Raw genomic sequence first — 15,946 nt, 5'->3', positions numbered from 1 at the left:
ACTGAGCGAGGACAGGGATTGAACCCGTGTGTCCTCATGGGTGCTAGTCAGGTTTGTTTCTGCTGTGCCACGACGGGAACTCCTATACCTATAGTTTAACTTTTATGTTAAACTTTCTATTCAAATTACTTTCCCTGTTCAAACTCTGTGTAGTTTCCTTTTCCTAATTGGACTGTGACGCAGATAAGGTTTCGTCATGGGAAAGAGGGAAGAATTGTTGAAGCGATGCCCATCATTTACTTCTTTCCCCTCCTACATTTTTATTTCTCCTACTTTACTGTCTCCTCCAGGAGCATATACCTTTGTCCAAGTTTCTCCTATATATTTCTATTACTGCTGTTTACTTTTACAATCAAGTTCTCAAAAGAGAGCTCAACTAGGTAGGGCATCGCGTGAGAGGCAAAGCAAACTGCAAAATCGGACCACCAGACCTCAGTAGCGCTGTGAGGGATAGAAAAGATTAAACGCCAGCCCTCCGCCTCTCTCGCGTAATACTCCGCCACGCTGGCCGGTTGGGAGGGGGGAGGGGGGCGGAGTCACGAGCCAGCAGGGGGCGTGGCTGCCAGTGCGCGCGGGAAAGGGGCCGGCACCGCCTGCGCGCGCACAGTCGGCGGCCGCGCGCTGCACGCCCGGGGCCCGGATGGCGGCCGCGGTGGCGGCGGCAGCTGGAAGTGGGCCTACCCGGGAAGAGGACAGCTCAGCTGGGGAGGTGGCGGCCCCGCAGCCCCAAGCCCCGACAAGTACGCCTGGGGCTCGTCTCTCGAGGCTACCTCTGGCACGAGTGAAGGCCTTGGTGAAGGCGGACCCCGACGTGACGCTCGCGGGACAGGAAGCCATCTTCATCCTGGCACGAGCCGCGGTGCGGCCGGGAGCGCCTGGGTCACCTAGAGGGGAGGGGCGGGGCGGGGCCTCGGGGGCCTTTCGGAAGGGCGGAGCTTAGCTGTATTTGGGGCCAAATTTGAGATGTGAGCCTGGGCAGTAAGAAGACCTCTGGGGCAGGTTGTGCTGAGGCCCGAGAGGTTAGAGGGGTGCTGGGGCCGGATACTGAGTTGTGAGTATAGGGAGGGAAGACAGAGAAAGGGTCACATGCAATACTTGTATTGGTTTGGTAAGACCTACCTCTTCCGGAGGGCCTGGACGCGACTTTGATTTGTGTCTCTAGTCTAACTTTATAACTTGTTTCAAGTAAGTGAGTGCGGTGAATCTTCAGAGTGAGGGAGGGACAGACATGTCTGTACTACAGCAGGAGAGGGGAGGGGAATAGACTTTTAGGAAGTCCAGGAAAAATTTCAGCTTCCCTGAGAACCTCCCCGTGCATCTGTGCCCTCTTCCACCCTTGGCCCCCACTCAAACAGGAACAAGCATTTGCACTAGAACTCGTGGATACAACTTTGCTTATTTTCTTTTCTTTTAATTTTGGTTTGTTTATTACAACTTTTACTTTTTTCCCCTCCTGCTTTTCTTAATAGGAACTGTTTGTGGAGACCATTGCAAAGGATGCCTACTGCTGTGCTCAACAGGGAAAGAGGAAAACCCTTCAGAGGAGAGATTTGGGTAGAGTGTCACTTTGGTGTCTTGCATCTGTGGGTGCACAAGGGAGGGCTGGGCTAGACTCTCCTTACACTAGTTGAGAAGGCATCACTTTAAGATGAGGGACACCACAGGTCTCTTCCTATGATGTTTTCTGTTGAACTGTCCCTGTGCCAGAAGATCGTGCCTCTCGAATGTCTGTTTTGGTTGGCTGGAGTGGTGCTGGGACAGAGAACCAAAAGGAGCCTGGATGTTGCCAAAGCTAACTAGACCCCTTTATAGCTTCTGCTATATTGTACCAGGCTTGTCATTTTTTTTTTTCCACCTAGAAAGGATAGGTTTGATTTCTGACTCTACTTTTTTCTACTCTAGAATGTGTGTAAACTTTCGTATACCACAATCTCACTTTCCCTGCTCTATAGCCAGACTCTCTTCTCTGATAACTTTCAGAGGAAAGAGGTTCCCCCCAGGGAACAGTATTTACCTAGGCTGTAGAGAGACAGCTGATATGTAATATTGGGTGGTGGAGAAGATGTAGATCTCAAGATAGCAAGGGACAAATTTTATAAATGCTTATTTGCATAAAGCCTCAGGCCCTTCACTGTGTGTGTTGTGCTCTTGTAAGAGGTTTGATGCCTGTGTCCACAGTTAATCAGGTGTCCCTTTACCTTGTGTTTCAGATAATGCAATAGAAGCTGTGGACGAATTTGCTTTCCTGGAAGGTGAGTTCTCTATCAGGGGGTAGTCCTTTCCACTTGCCTTCTTCCTTTCTTCTTCTTCTTCTTCTTTTTTTTTTTTTTTTAATGGCCACAGCCATGGCATATGGAAGGGATATGGGATTGAATCCAAGCCTCAGCTGTGACCTCCACTGCAGCTGCAGCTGCAGCTGGATGCTTTAACCCACTGCACCAGACCCAGGGATCTAACCAGCACCTGGGCAGCAACCAGAGCTGATGCAGATTTTTAACTCACTCTGCCACAGCAGGAACGCCTCCACTTGTCTTTCTCATGCTAAAATCTGAGTTCAAAACCTTATGAAATTGATGCCTGGTTCTTCCTTGTTCATGTAGGAGTAATTCTATTTCCTGTTAAGATATGAAACACAAATTATAATTCAAATTCCTTTGGGTAATAAGAACTTTATGAAAACTGCTAACCATGAACAGTGCGAGGGACTGGAGAGACCCCAGTGGAGTTGGGGGATTTTCAGAAGTTTGTTTCTGACTTTGAGCCTCATCTCTAGATATAAATCTTACCCCTTATCACAATGCTAGAGATCAGAAACAATTGCCAACGTTTAAAGGGTTACCTCTTGTTCTTTTTTCTTCTTCAGCAATCTCTCTAAAGTGATGATTTTGCCGCAGTGAGATTCTCTACTGGCCTATATCTATTTGTTCTTAAGAATCTTGGATTAACTCATGTGTACTAATTAAATCTTGTCATTGAAATAGAAAATATCTGAAATACCTCATTTTAACTCTCTTTACCTAGAGCTCTCTTCCTGCTGCTCCTAAATCTGATCAGTTTACTCTTCCCTGCATATAGACTGATTGAATAGTTTTGGAAAAAGCCATGTACCTTTAGTTTATTCTCACTTTTACCGACCAGGGTGTTCTGTTTACCTCCTCAAAGCCTTAATACCTTCACATATCTTTTCTTGAATTTTTTTTTTTTTTTTAAGGGCTGCACCTGAGACATATGGAAGTTGCTGGGCTAGGAGTCAAATTAGAGCTGCAGCTGCCCTCCTATGCCACAACCACAGCAACACTGGATCTGAGCTGCGACTGGGACCTACACCACAGCTCACCGCAATTGCCAGATCCTTAACCCAGTGAGCAAGGCCAGGGACTGAAGCTGCATCCTTGTGGATACTAGTCAGGTTCTTAACCTGCTGAGCCACAGCAGGAACTCATCTTTCCTTGAAGTATTTATTTCACTATTTTTACTCCTTGGTTCTGCATCTATAATCAACTGAGGTCTCTGGCCCTTTTGAGATATTCTTTTAAATGTCTTAAGGTACATTCCCATGGTTAGCATTACGCTTAGATTATTGATTATTCTCTTAATTTGTACATTTTCTTTTTAAAGCCTCTTTTATGCTTAACTAATTTTTTTTTGGAAATAACTTATTAGCTGCCTACCTAAGGTAGGCAATGTCTTGTTACTGACAGCTTGTCAGTTCCTCAATCAAAAATGTTTGGAGCTTATTCTACCTGTTTATATTTTAATTTTAATTTTTTTTTTGGCTACACCTGTGCCATATGGAAGTTCCCAGGCCAGGGATGAAATCTGAGTTGCACCTTCGACCTACACCACAGCTGCAGCAATGCCAGTTCCTTAATCCACTGTGCCAGGCCAAGGATCAAACCCGGGCCGCCACCAGAGACAATGCTGGATCTTTAACTACTCTTGTGCCACAGTGGAACCCCTTTACTTTAATTATTTTAATTTTAAAATATGGAACACTTTATGAATTTGCCTGTCATCCTTGCTCAGGGGCCATACTAATCTTCTCTCTATGGTTCTAATTTTAATATATATGCTGCCAAAGCAAGCACATCTATTTATTTTTATTTACTAACTTCTCAAAGAAATGAGTGATATGATCAAATTTCTATTTAAAGATGTAAACTTACCAACCTATGGAAGTAAATTGGAGGGTCCTGGGAATAAAAGTGGAGAAAAACATAGGAAGTTTTCTGCTTTAGCCTATACCATGCATAGTGCTTGGTTTGGATTTTTTTTTTTTGTTTATCTTTGCTGAAACGTTTTATTTTATTTTTTTAAATCTCTGTTATTATTTTTTCCATTATAGCTGGTTTACAGTGTGCTTTCAATTTTCTACTATACACAAGGTGACCCAGTCACACATACATGTATACATTCTTTTTTCTCACATTATCATTCTCCATCATAAGTGAGTATATATAGTTCCCAGTGCTATACAGCAGGATCTCACTACTTATCCATTCCAAAGACAATCTCTCTAACCCTAATTCCCAGTCCATCCCACTCCCTCCCCCTTGACAACCACAAGTCTGTTTTCCATGTCCGTGATTTTCTTTTATGTGGAAAGGTTCATTTGTGCCGGATAGTAGATTCCAGATATGAGTGATATCATATGGTATTTGTCTTTCTCTTTCTGACTTACTTCACTTAATATGAGAGTCTTGGCTTGGATCTTTAATAAATGTCTATTTAATAAGTGGTGGGTATGTTCATTTTCATCTTGGATTCAATAATCTCACTAGTTGAATCCCTCTGTTCTGTCCTACATTAGTAGATCTGAATTTTGATCATTTTAACCCCCATGGATTAAGTCGCTGTTATATTATTTTGTACCTGGTAAAATATTTTTATGTCCTTGGATGTAGATGAGTTTCCTGCTGTGATAAGTGAAGATTTGGTTAATCTATACTACACCATCAATCCCTTGCCTCCTTTCTGATTTTTGGTAATTTTATCATTATTTTTAGTTCCTTTGTTACTTTTACAGTTTATTTAACATACTAAAATAAGTATTTTTTTGTTGTTGACTCCTCACTTTGTGTGGTATGGTTTTTCAGTTTCTACACTCAACCTACAAGATTTAATTATGATAGGAAGGTATGTTTTCAGCCTTGACAATGTCATACATAGCACAAATATAGATGACACAGCGAGAGCTAGTGCACTTCTTCTCTCCTTTCTCAGAAGAATATATACACACATATGTATATTCTTTCCTAAGCCTTTCCTTATGAAATATAACAAAAGCAAGTGTAAAGTCAATAAATAATAAAGTGAACACCATCGTGACCACCAGTTAGCCCAAGAGATAGAACCCTGTCATCCCCCAGAAGCTCTAAGTCCATTCCTACCTCATCATGTATCTTTCTACCCCTTTTCCTGACATAACTGTATCCTAACTTTTTGGTAATTACTTCTTTGATTTTTTTTATAGTTTTATCAGACAAACATGCATCTCTAAATACTAGGATTTAGTTTTATATTTTTTTGAACTTTCAAAAAATGAAACCAAATTGTATATATTTCTTGGTCAGCATCTGTCCTACAGCTGTTTACTTTCTGTCAACCCATTTATGAGATTCATCTATATGCATGTGCATATTTCTAATTTATTTTCCTTGCTGTATGGCATGCCATGTGTAACAGTACCACAATTGAACCATTAAAATGTGGATATTTGGATAACTTTTTTTTTTTTTTTTGCTATTATGAACAATTTGCTAAGAACATTCTTTTACATGTTTCTCTAGGGGGGACAGAGAGAGAGAGAGAGAGAGAGTGTGTGTGTGTGTGTGTGTGTGTATAACATTTTTGGGACATAGATATGTGTATCTCCATCTTTTGTGGGTATTGCCAAATGTTCTGTACACCTGATGATTCACATTTCTGCCAACAACGTGTGACAGTTCTCATTTCTCTGCATTCTCACCAACATTTGGTATTATCACAGTTTGATTTTTGTCAGTTGGGTAGGAATGTAAGTGACAATTGCATTGTGTTTTTAGTTTGCTTTGCTCTGATTACTGGTGACACTGAGCACTTTTTCATATGCCTGCCTATTTTTTTGGGGGGTGGTGAGTGTTCTCTTTTCCTCTTGGATATTTTATCCTTTTTCTTGGATATTTTATCCTTTTATACAATTATTTATAATAATTATATAAATATTATTCAATACAAATATTTTTCAGTATATAAGAAGCAAATATCTTTTCCTAGTTTATGACTTGCTTTTTTCACTCTTTGGGATATCTTTTGATAAACACGAGTTCTTAATCGAAGATATTCAAATACATTGATTTTTTTTTCCTTTATAGCTGGTGCTATTTATGTCCTGTTTAAGACTTTTTTCCCATCCCAAGGTCATAAAGACATTCTTCTCTATGCTAAAATCTTCATTTTTTTTTTTTTTTCAAAAAACTACAATTGACTTTTTGTGTATAGGATTGAGGTAGGGGTCCAGTTTAATTTTTTTCTTTCTTACTTAGATGGTCACTTTTCCATGTCATTTTCACCACAGTGCTACCTTTGTTATAAATCAAGCCTGTTTCTGGGCTCTCTCTTTCTCTCCTACTGATCTATTTTGTCTTTTTCCATGTCGGTACCACACTGTCTCAATGACTTTGACTGAGAGAGCAAATCTTCCCATTATGTTCTTTAAGTCTCCTGGGTATTTTGGATTCTTTGCATTTTCCTGTACATTTTAGAATCTGCTTGTCAAATTCCACAGAAAGGGATATTGACTGAGCTTGCATTGAAGCTATAGATTGCTTAGAGGGGAACCATATCTTTATAGTAGTGTCTTCTAGGCTGTGAAACATGGCTATATTTCTCTATTAGTGTATATTTTTAATGTTTTTTAAAATAAAGTTTTTGTTTTACTGTGAAAAATCTTGACATTTTGTTAGATGATTTCTTCCAAGTACTTAATATTTTTGATGCTATTGTTACTGATATTGTTCTAAAACAGTTCATTTAAATGTTGCTAGTATGTAGAAAAATACTTGATTTTATATTTTAATTTCATATCTAGCATCTTGCTGAATTCTAATTAATTGTAATGATTTACCTGTTGATTCTTTTGGATTGCATCAATAGTAATATCTGTTGATGACAGTTTTGTGAAATTCTTCCCAATCGTTAGCTTTTTCTCTCTTTTCCCTTGGCCAGAATCTCCAGTATTATGTTGAATAGAAGTGCTCACAGCAGGCATTTTGATTTCTTAGGGAAAGCTTTCATTGTTTCCCCATTAATTATACTTATAGGTTTTTGGTAGATTAGTTTTGATGGATTGCAAACACTGTATCATTTGTTTAAAGAGAGATTGGCTTTTTTTTTTTCCATATTAAATGTGAACCTCATATAAGTTAGTTGGAGTGTGTGCCCTTTTTATCTGTTCTCTGGAAAAATTTGTAAGATTGGAATTATTTGAATATTTGGTAGAATTTACCAAAGAAGCCATCTGGGACTGGAATTTTCTATGTGGGAAGATTTTTGATTATCGATTCAATTTTTTTGACCATTCTGGTTTTCTTTCTTTCTTTTTTTTAAATTACTCAACGAATTTATTACATTTATAGTTGTACAATGATCATCACAATCCAATTTTATAGGATTTCTATCCCACACCCCTGGAGCATCCCCCCACCCCCCAAACTGTCTCCTTTGGAAACCATAAGTTTTTCAAAGTCTGTGAGCTAATATCTGTTCTGCAAAGAAGTTCATTATGTCCTTTTTTCAGATTCCGTATGTCAGTGATAGCATTTGATGTTGGTGTCTCATTGTCTGACTGACTTCACTTAGCATAATAATTTCTAGGTCCATCCATGTTGCTAAAAATGCTGGTATTTCGTTCTTTTTAATGGCCGAGTAATATTCCATTGTCTCTATGTACCACATCTTCTTGATCCACTCCTCTGTTGATGGACATTTAGGTTGTTTCCATGTCTTGGCTATTGAAAAGAGTGCTGCAGTAAACTTTGGAGTACATGTGTCTTTTCGAGTCATGGTTCTCTCTGGGTAGATACCCAGGAGTGGGATTGCTGGATCAAATGGTTGTTCTATTTTTAGTTTTCTGAGGACTCTCCATACTGTTTTCCACAGTGGTTGCATCAGTTTACATTCCCACCAACAGTGTGATAGGGTTCCTTTTTCTCCACATCCTCTCCAGCACTTACTGTTTGTAGACTTTTTGATGATGGCTGTTCTGGCTGGTGTAGGGTGGTACCTCATCGTGGTTTTAATTTGCATTCTCTCATAGTGAGTGATGTTGAACATCTTTTCATGTGTTTTTTGGCCATGCGCATGTCTTTGGAGAATTGTCTGTTTAGATCTTCTGCCCATTTTTTGATGTTTTTTTTTTTTTGTTTTTTTGGTATTGAGCTGCAGAAGGTGTTTATAAGTTTTGGAGATGAGTCCCTTGTCAGTTGATTCATTTGTAAAGATTTTCTCCCATTCTGTGGGTTGTCTTTTGGTTTGTTAAGGGTTTCCTTTGCTGTTCAGAAACTTTTAAGTTTAATTAAGTCCTATTTGTTTATTTTTATTTTTACTGTCATTACTCTAAGAGGTGGATCTGAGATATTGCTGTCATTTATGTCAGAGAGTGTTTGGCCTATATTTCCCTCTTAAGAGTTTTATAGTATCTGGTCTTATATCTAGGTCTTTAATCCATTTTGAGTTTATTTTTGTGGAGGGTGTTAGGGAGTGTTCTAATTTCATTCTTTTACATATGGCTGTCCAGTTTTCCCAGCACCACTTATTGAACAGGCTGTCTTTTCTTTCTTTTTTTTTTTTTCTTTTTTTTTTTGTCTTTTTGCCATTTCTTGGGCCGCTCCTGTGGCATATGGAGGTCCCAGGCTAGGGGTCCAATCGGAGCTGTAGCTGCTGGCCCACACCAGAGCCACAGCAATGTGGGATCTAAGCCGAGTCTGTGACCATACCACAGCTCATGGCAACACTGGATCCTTAACCCACTGAGCAAGGCCAGGGATCGAACCCTCAACCTCATGGTTCCTAGGTGGATTTGTTAACCACTGCGCCATGATGGGAACTCCAGAACAGGCTGTCTTTTCTTGTTTTTTTTTTTTCTTGACAGTGTTTTACCCTCTGAAGAGTTGTGTTTATTTCTGGGGATTTGTACATTTCTTATAAATTTTCAAATTTATTGACATGACATTCTTCACAGTATTCTCTTATTATCTTTGTAATGTGTACAAATTGTTTATTGATGTCCTCCTTTTTTATTTTTGCAATTATCAAAGTCTTCTCTTTTGCTCGATCATTTTCATTAAAGGTGTATCAGTTTTCTTAGTCTTTTCAAAGAACCAACCCTTGGTTTTGTTGATTCTTTCTAATATATGTGTTTTGTTTTATTAGTTTCTCTTCTTTATTATTTCTTCTCTTTGTGTGTGTGTGTTTAATTTGCCACTCTTTTCTAACTTGCTGAGATAGAGTGTTAGTTTTTAATTTGTACTAGTTTTTTTTTTGTTGTGTTAAGAAGGTCAGTTTTTTGTTTTTGTTTTTTTAATTTGGGAAACCAATGTAACAAATCTAGACTTATTGAAAATGAAATCAGTAACTAAGACTCTGCAGGCCCCATCCCCAACCAGCACCAAGGCCTGTGACCACTAGGTAGTTCTTTATAAGCTGTATCTCACAAGTTTTAAAAAGTAGTATTTTCACAATCATTTGGTTTGAAGAATTTTTTTTTTTCTTTTTTTTGCCTTTTCTAGGGCTGCTCCCATGGCATACGGAGGTTCCCAGGCTAGGGGTCCAATCAGAGCTGTAGCCGCCAGCCACAGCCACACGGGATCCAAGCGGTGTCTGGGACCTACACCACAGCTCACGGGAACGCCAGATCCTTGACCCACTGAGCAAAGCCAGGGATTGAACCTGCAACCGAGCCACGACAGAAACTCCTGGTTTGAAGTATTTTTAATTGCTTTATTTTGGCCTGTGGATTACTTAGATGAATATTTTTTAAATTTCCAAAAATATGGAATTTTTTAGGTTTCTCTTTTGTTAATGGTAATTTTATAGTGTTCAGAAAATGTGCTCTATATTATTTCTCTCCTTTGGGATATTTGAAACTTGCTTTACGGCACAGTTGTGTGGTCATTCCTGTGACTGTTCTATGTATTCTGTGGTTGTTGGGTACTATGTGAAAATTGGTTATTGCGTAGTTCAGATTTTCTTTGTTCTTGTTGACTATATTTTGTCTGCTTCTTTCATCAATTCTTGAGTTGTGCGTTAAAGTCTCTTACTGTGGGAGTTCCCTAGTAGCTCATGGGTTAAGGATCCAGTGTTGTCATTACTGTGGTGTGGGTTTGATCCATGGCCTGGGAAGCTCCACCTGCCACAGGCATGGCCAAAACCAAATAAACAGCCCCAAAAACAAAAAACCAAAGTCTTAAAAAGCAAGGTCTCCTACTGTGTTTGCATAGTACTGCTACTTACATTTCTGGGTCTAGGTTTTGTTTTGTTTTGTTTCATCTTTTTAGGGCTGCACCCTTGGCACACGGAAGTTCTTAGGCTAGGGGTTGAATTGGAGCTGTGGCTACCAGCGTATGCCACAGCCACAGCAACTCCAGATCCTTAACCCATTGAGCGAGGCTAAGGATGGAACCCAGGTCCTCATGGATACTAGTTATGTTTGTTACCTCTGAGCCACAACAGGAACTCCTCTAGTTTTTCTTTATATGCAACTATGTAATTAGGTATATATGAATTTAGTATTTATAAGTTAACTATTGTTATTTCCAGCAGTGCTTTTTGCAGTAAGATATCTTTTATCTAATATTAAAATTTACCAACTTTCTTTTGTTGGTATTAGCATGGTATATGTTTTTTCATCTTTTTTACCTTTTCATATCTTTATAAACAGTATAAAATTGGATTTTTTTAATTGAAGTAATGTGGAGTTACAAAATTATGTTGATTTCAGATGTACTAGATTATATTTTCATAGTTATAATCAATTTAAAGTTATTATAAAATATCGGTTATGCGCTCTGTGCTATACTATATATCCTTATAGCTTATTTTATATATGGTAGTTTGTATCTCTTAATCCTCTACCACTATCTCATCCCTCCTTTCTTCCCTTTCCCCACTGGTAACCACTGGTTTGTTCTCTAGATCTGTAAGTCTGTTGTTGTTTTGCTGTATTCATTTTATTTTTTGACTCCCCATATAAGTGGTAACATACAGTATTGATCATCCTCTGTTTGACTTATTTCTATAAGCATAATACCCTCCAAATCCGTTCATGTTGTTGCACATGGTAAAATTTCATTTTTTAAGGCTGAGTAATACTCTGGTCATCTTTTATATTTCAGTTTCTCCACTTTTGATCATTTTCTTTTTTTCTGAAGTAAATCCTAAAGGTTCTGCTGGTAGAAAAATTCTGCCTTTTTTTTTTTTTCTGTATAAAAACACCTTGATTTTGCTTTCTTTATTGAAAATATTTTGCTGAATATAGAATTCTGGGTGGAACTTTATTTCCTTTAGCACATTGAAACAATTATTATTCTTTTTTTGGCTTCTCTTGTTTCTGTTTAAGGTAATTTTTCCCTTATTTGCTGTCTGCTTTGAAGATTTTCTCTGCCCTTGATTTTTCTGTAGTTTTACTCTCATGTATGTAGGTGTAGATTTCCTCATATGTAGTCTACTTATGCTTCTTGAATCTATGGATTGATGCCTTCATCTGTCGGGGAGGAGTCTCAGCTCATGTCTTTTCAGATATTGGCTCAGTTTTGTTCTCTCTTTTCTCTCTGGGATTCACATTAAACATATGCTAAAAGTCAACCATAATTATGTCTCTCCATGATGTATTCTGTGTAATTTTTCTGATCTCCCAGTTTATTAATTCTCTTTTCAGTCGTCTTGTGTCCTTTAAATTTTTCTTGTTGATTTATTAGTTTCAGTCACTGCTTTTGTATTTTTCAGTTTCTGTGCATTCCATTTGGTTATTTTCCAAATCTGTTTTGTCACTTTTAATTTGTGTTTGCTGCAAATGTTTTGAAGCTTGTCTTCTATATCCTTAAACATTTTAAGTATAGTCTGTGTCCAATCTAATATCCAAAGCCTCCTAAGGCTGCTTTATTTGTTTTTCTGTCTGTTGTTTCTGTCAGTACTGTTTCATGGCCTTCTTTCTCTATATGTTTAGATATCTTGGTCATTATATTTGAAAAAATGATTTGTTGGACAACAGGAGGCTTGTATAATGAAACCTTTCTCCGTAGGTTTTCATTTGCTTCTGCAGGGCTCCTAGGGGCATGTATCAGTGCAGGACTTCCTTTGCAAATCCAAGACTTGAGGATTCCTTGAACAGCGTGGTGATAGGAACCATGATGGTAACTCCGTGAGGGGGATTTAATTCTAGTTTAGCCTTACTCTTAGGGTATAGCCTTTTGGTAATCCAGCTTTTACAAAGGGGGCACTTATCACACCTTCTCACTTGGGCAAATTCTCAGATTTGACTCTTGATTTGCGCAGCCTGCCACAATCACAGCATAGTTTCTCAGCTCTCGTTTGGATTGATAGATTCCCCTGAGATGAAAGCAGTTTTGGAGACTGGGTTTTCTTTGTGTTCTTGCCTTCTCTGTATTTTGGATTTGCCTTTTCTTGAGGCCTCTTTAATGCCTGAAGGATTTTTTATTTTTTTAATTTTAATCAAGTCTATGGTTGGTTTCAACAGGAATTTGCCATTATCAAAAACAGAGGCTCTGAAAAAATCTTTTGAGGTATTTGTGTTTAGTTTTGTTGTGTTCTTTTCCCCGAATTATTTCTAGTCTTTAACTGGATAGGCTTTCTTCAAATGCCTTGTAATTTTTATTCTGTTCTAGAATGAGGGGTTAAGAAGGCTCTTTGGAAACTGTGTGCGTATGTGTAAGGAGGGTGATTTTTGCTTTGCAGTTTTACTTCAGTGTGGGCAGGGGTGGAACCAGATGTCATGTTGGGGGCCTCCAAAGGCTATAATGCAGAAAGCCTGAATTCAGGGAGCTGGAATTTCAAAAGCTGCTCTAGTTCTCTAGATAATTCATTCATTTCTTTAGCAGGGAGCCTGCTCGATTTTGTTTCCAGGGTAGGTTTAGTTTAAATGCTTATTCTCTGGTAGTGCTGCCTGTGGGGAGGGTTTGGGGAAATGGGGTAAACTGTTTCTCATAGACCCTGGAGCCCTTACTCATTTTAGCCTCGCATCTTTTTCTGTCATTTTTGGTGTCTGAGTCTAGAGCCGCCTCCTGAGTTTCTTATGTAGATGGGCTCCCACCTCCGATGCAGCCCTCTCTGTGTTCATTCTAGGCTCATTTTCCTCTGCTCTATTTATAAACATACTTGAGTCAGATTTCTGTCATTCATCTTTCTGTGGAAGTCTCTCTCTCTTTTTTTTTTTTTTTGTCTTTTTGCCATTTCTTGGGCCGCTCCCGCTACATATGGAGGTTCCCAGGCTAGGGGTTGAATCAGAGCTGTAGCTGCTGGCCTACACCACAGCCACAGCAACGTGGGATCATTAACCCACTGAGCAAGTCCAGGGATCAAACCCTCAACCTCATGGTTCCTAGTCGGATTCGTTAACCACTGAGCCACGACGGGAACTCTGTCTGTGGAAGTCTCTTTACTGCTGATGAGCCCTCCATTCTTTGTTGTAGGTTTATATACCTTTTAAATGATTTTTTCCTTTCAAATGGAATCTTGCATGTGGGGCATACAAACTTGTGGGTTCAGTCTCCTGTCTTGAATTGGAACTTTTTCAAAAGATTATAAACTCCGGTTAGAGAACTTATCTCATTTGTTTTGTATCACTCATCCTTTGTGTGGTCTCTGCAGATACTCATTAACTAACACAACTTCTAAGCCCTTTTACCACCTCTAATTTGACTCTGTGGACCCAGCTGCCCACCATCTGTAAGAAATGTTTTCTCCAAGGATATTTTGGATGGATAGTCCTCAAAATGAGAATTTTGGTCTTAGAAGAACTGCCAGTCCCAAAGCAGCTACAGTTAACTTTGCCCAGTTTGTTGCACTCAGCCTGCTCTTTAGGCACCTTGCTTTAAAGATCTTTCTTTGTATTTTTAGGTACTTTGGATTGATTGCTGAACTGATTGATTGCTGAACTTTTGTGAGCCTGTACCTGCATCCTTCAGCTAGGCCCTCTGCAGGCCTCGGCTTTGAAGAACAGAGTCTTTGGAATATTGTACTTATATGCTTTTCCTGTTCTACCCTCACCTAAGCCTGGTTAAGCAGAGATCTCACCTGTTAGTTTTTCTCTACAAGGTCTTCCACTACTTGTGTCTTCCATTTCTGGCCTGGCTGTGGCAGCTGCAGCTTCGGGTAAAGATGTAGAAAATGATTTGTGCAGGTTGCTTAATGTTATGATGATATGAATGATAAGGACCAAATAAAGGTCTCTGATCAACTTCAACCTTGTATATTTTATAATCTTGCCTTTTGTTTTTGCCCCCATGACCGGAGAGCCTCCTTGCCTAGTCACCGATCTTTCTGGTCTTTTCTGCTAGCCATTCGTAAACCTCACTCTTTTTTTTTTTTTTTTTTTCCTTTTTCGTTTTAGGGCAACACCCATGGCATATGGAGGTTCCCAGGCTAGGGATCTAACCGGAGCTACAGCTGTTGGCCTATACCCACAGCCACAGCAATGCCAGATCTGAGCTTCATCTGTGACCTGCACCACAGCTCATGGCAACGCTGGATCCTTAACCCACTGAGCAAGGCCAGGGATCGAATCCGTAACCTCATGGTTCCTAGTCAGATTCATTTCTGCTGTGCCATGATGGAAACTGTGTAAAACTCTGTTTTTCATTTATTCATTCTTTTTTTTTGCACATCGGAATTTACAGGATGCCCTTAAGCTCTTCAGAAGTCAAATAAATGTGATTCTGGATTTAAAACAAGTTAAAAAATGTTTAATAGCTTTATTGAGATATAATTTACCTACCATTTAATTTGCAGATTTAAAGGATACATTTCAGTAGTTTTTAGTATATTCACAGATATGTATAACTGTTGGTATAGTCAATTTTAGAATATTATTAAGGGAATTACGTAAGTGGTATTTTGTATCTGGCTTCTTTTACTTAGATAATGTTTTTAAGGTTTATGTTATAACATGTTTTAGTACCCGTTCCTTTATTTTTAACATTGTGGTAAAATATACATAACAAAAAAAAAATAACCATTTTTTAAGTATACAGTCCTGTGGCATTTATTCCCACTGCTGTCACCATCATCCATCTCTAGCACATTTTTCATCTTCCCATACTGAAACTGAACCCATTAAACAATAACCCCCTGTTCTCCCTTTTCTTAGGCTCTGGCTAAATTTTGTTTTTTGGGGGGAAGATGTGGGTGACATAGCAGGAAAGAGACAGTACTTAGTGGTTGAAGAAAGCAGTGGCAAGCCCTGGAGACTGGGTCATAAGTAATTTTGGATCATGAATAGAGGGTATAAAGTCTACACATCTTTTTGCTAAAGAAGTGTAGATATTCAATCTTGTAACATTTTCTAAGTAAATTTTCTTTTAGAGTAATGATGTACAGAAAAACTGCAAAGATAGTACAGAGTTCTTGTACACCCCTCACCTAGGCCCCCATGGTTAACATCTTACATTGCCAGTACATTTGTCAAAACTAAGAAACGGGAATTCCCGTTGTGGGGCGGTGGAAATGAATCCGACGAGGAACCATGAAGTTGTGGGTTTGATCCCTGGCCTCCCTCAGTGGGTTAAGAATCCAACATTGCTGTGAGCTGTGGTGTAGGTTGCAGACATGGGTCGGATCTGGCATGGCTGTGGCTGTGGTGTAGGCCAGCAGCTGTAGCTCCAGTAGACCCGTAGCCTGGGATCTTCCATATGCTGCAGGTGTGCCCCTGAAAAGACAAAAGACAAAAAAAAAA

At 39.1% G+C, this 15,946-nt stretch overlaps 1 protein-coding gene and 1 non-coding gene across 2 annotated transcripts; one reads left to right on the top strand and one right to left on the bottom strand.

Moving 5' to 3' along the window:
• Window positions 1-556: 556 nt before the first annotated feature.
• Window positions 557-14,458, top strand: POLE4 (DNA polymerase epsilon 4, accessory subunit). The gene is made up of 4 exons (XM_047781671.1): window positions 557-859; window positions 1,470-1,554; window positions 2,211-2,252; window positions 14,113-14,458. Exons 1-4 carry the CDS (start codon window positions 641-643, stop codon window positions 14,124-14,126), a joined length of 360 nt encoding a protein of 119 aa, XP_047637627.1. The 5' UTR covers window positions 557-640; the 3' UTR covers window positions 14,127-14,458.
• On the bottom strand, window positions 3,982-4,088 carry LOC125128599 (U6 spliceosomal RNA). Its single transcript, XR_007135294.1, has one exon. It is a non-coding gene; the product is annotated as a U6 spliceosomal RNA (small nuclear RNA).
• Window positions 14,459-15,946: the final 1,488 nt, after the last annotated feature.

The sequence above is a fragment of the Phacochoerus africanus genome, chromosome 5, assembly GCF_016906955.1.
Source record: "Phacochoerus africanus isolate WHEZ1 chromosome 5, ROS_Pafr_v1, whole genome shotgun sequence".
NCBI classification, from domain to species: Eukaryota; Metazoa; Chordata; class Mammalia; order Artiodactyla; family Suidae; genus Phacochoerus; species Phacochoerus africanus.
This window is presented reverse-complemented; position numbering and strand designations above follow the sequence as displayed.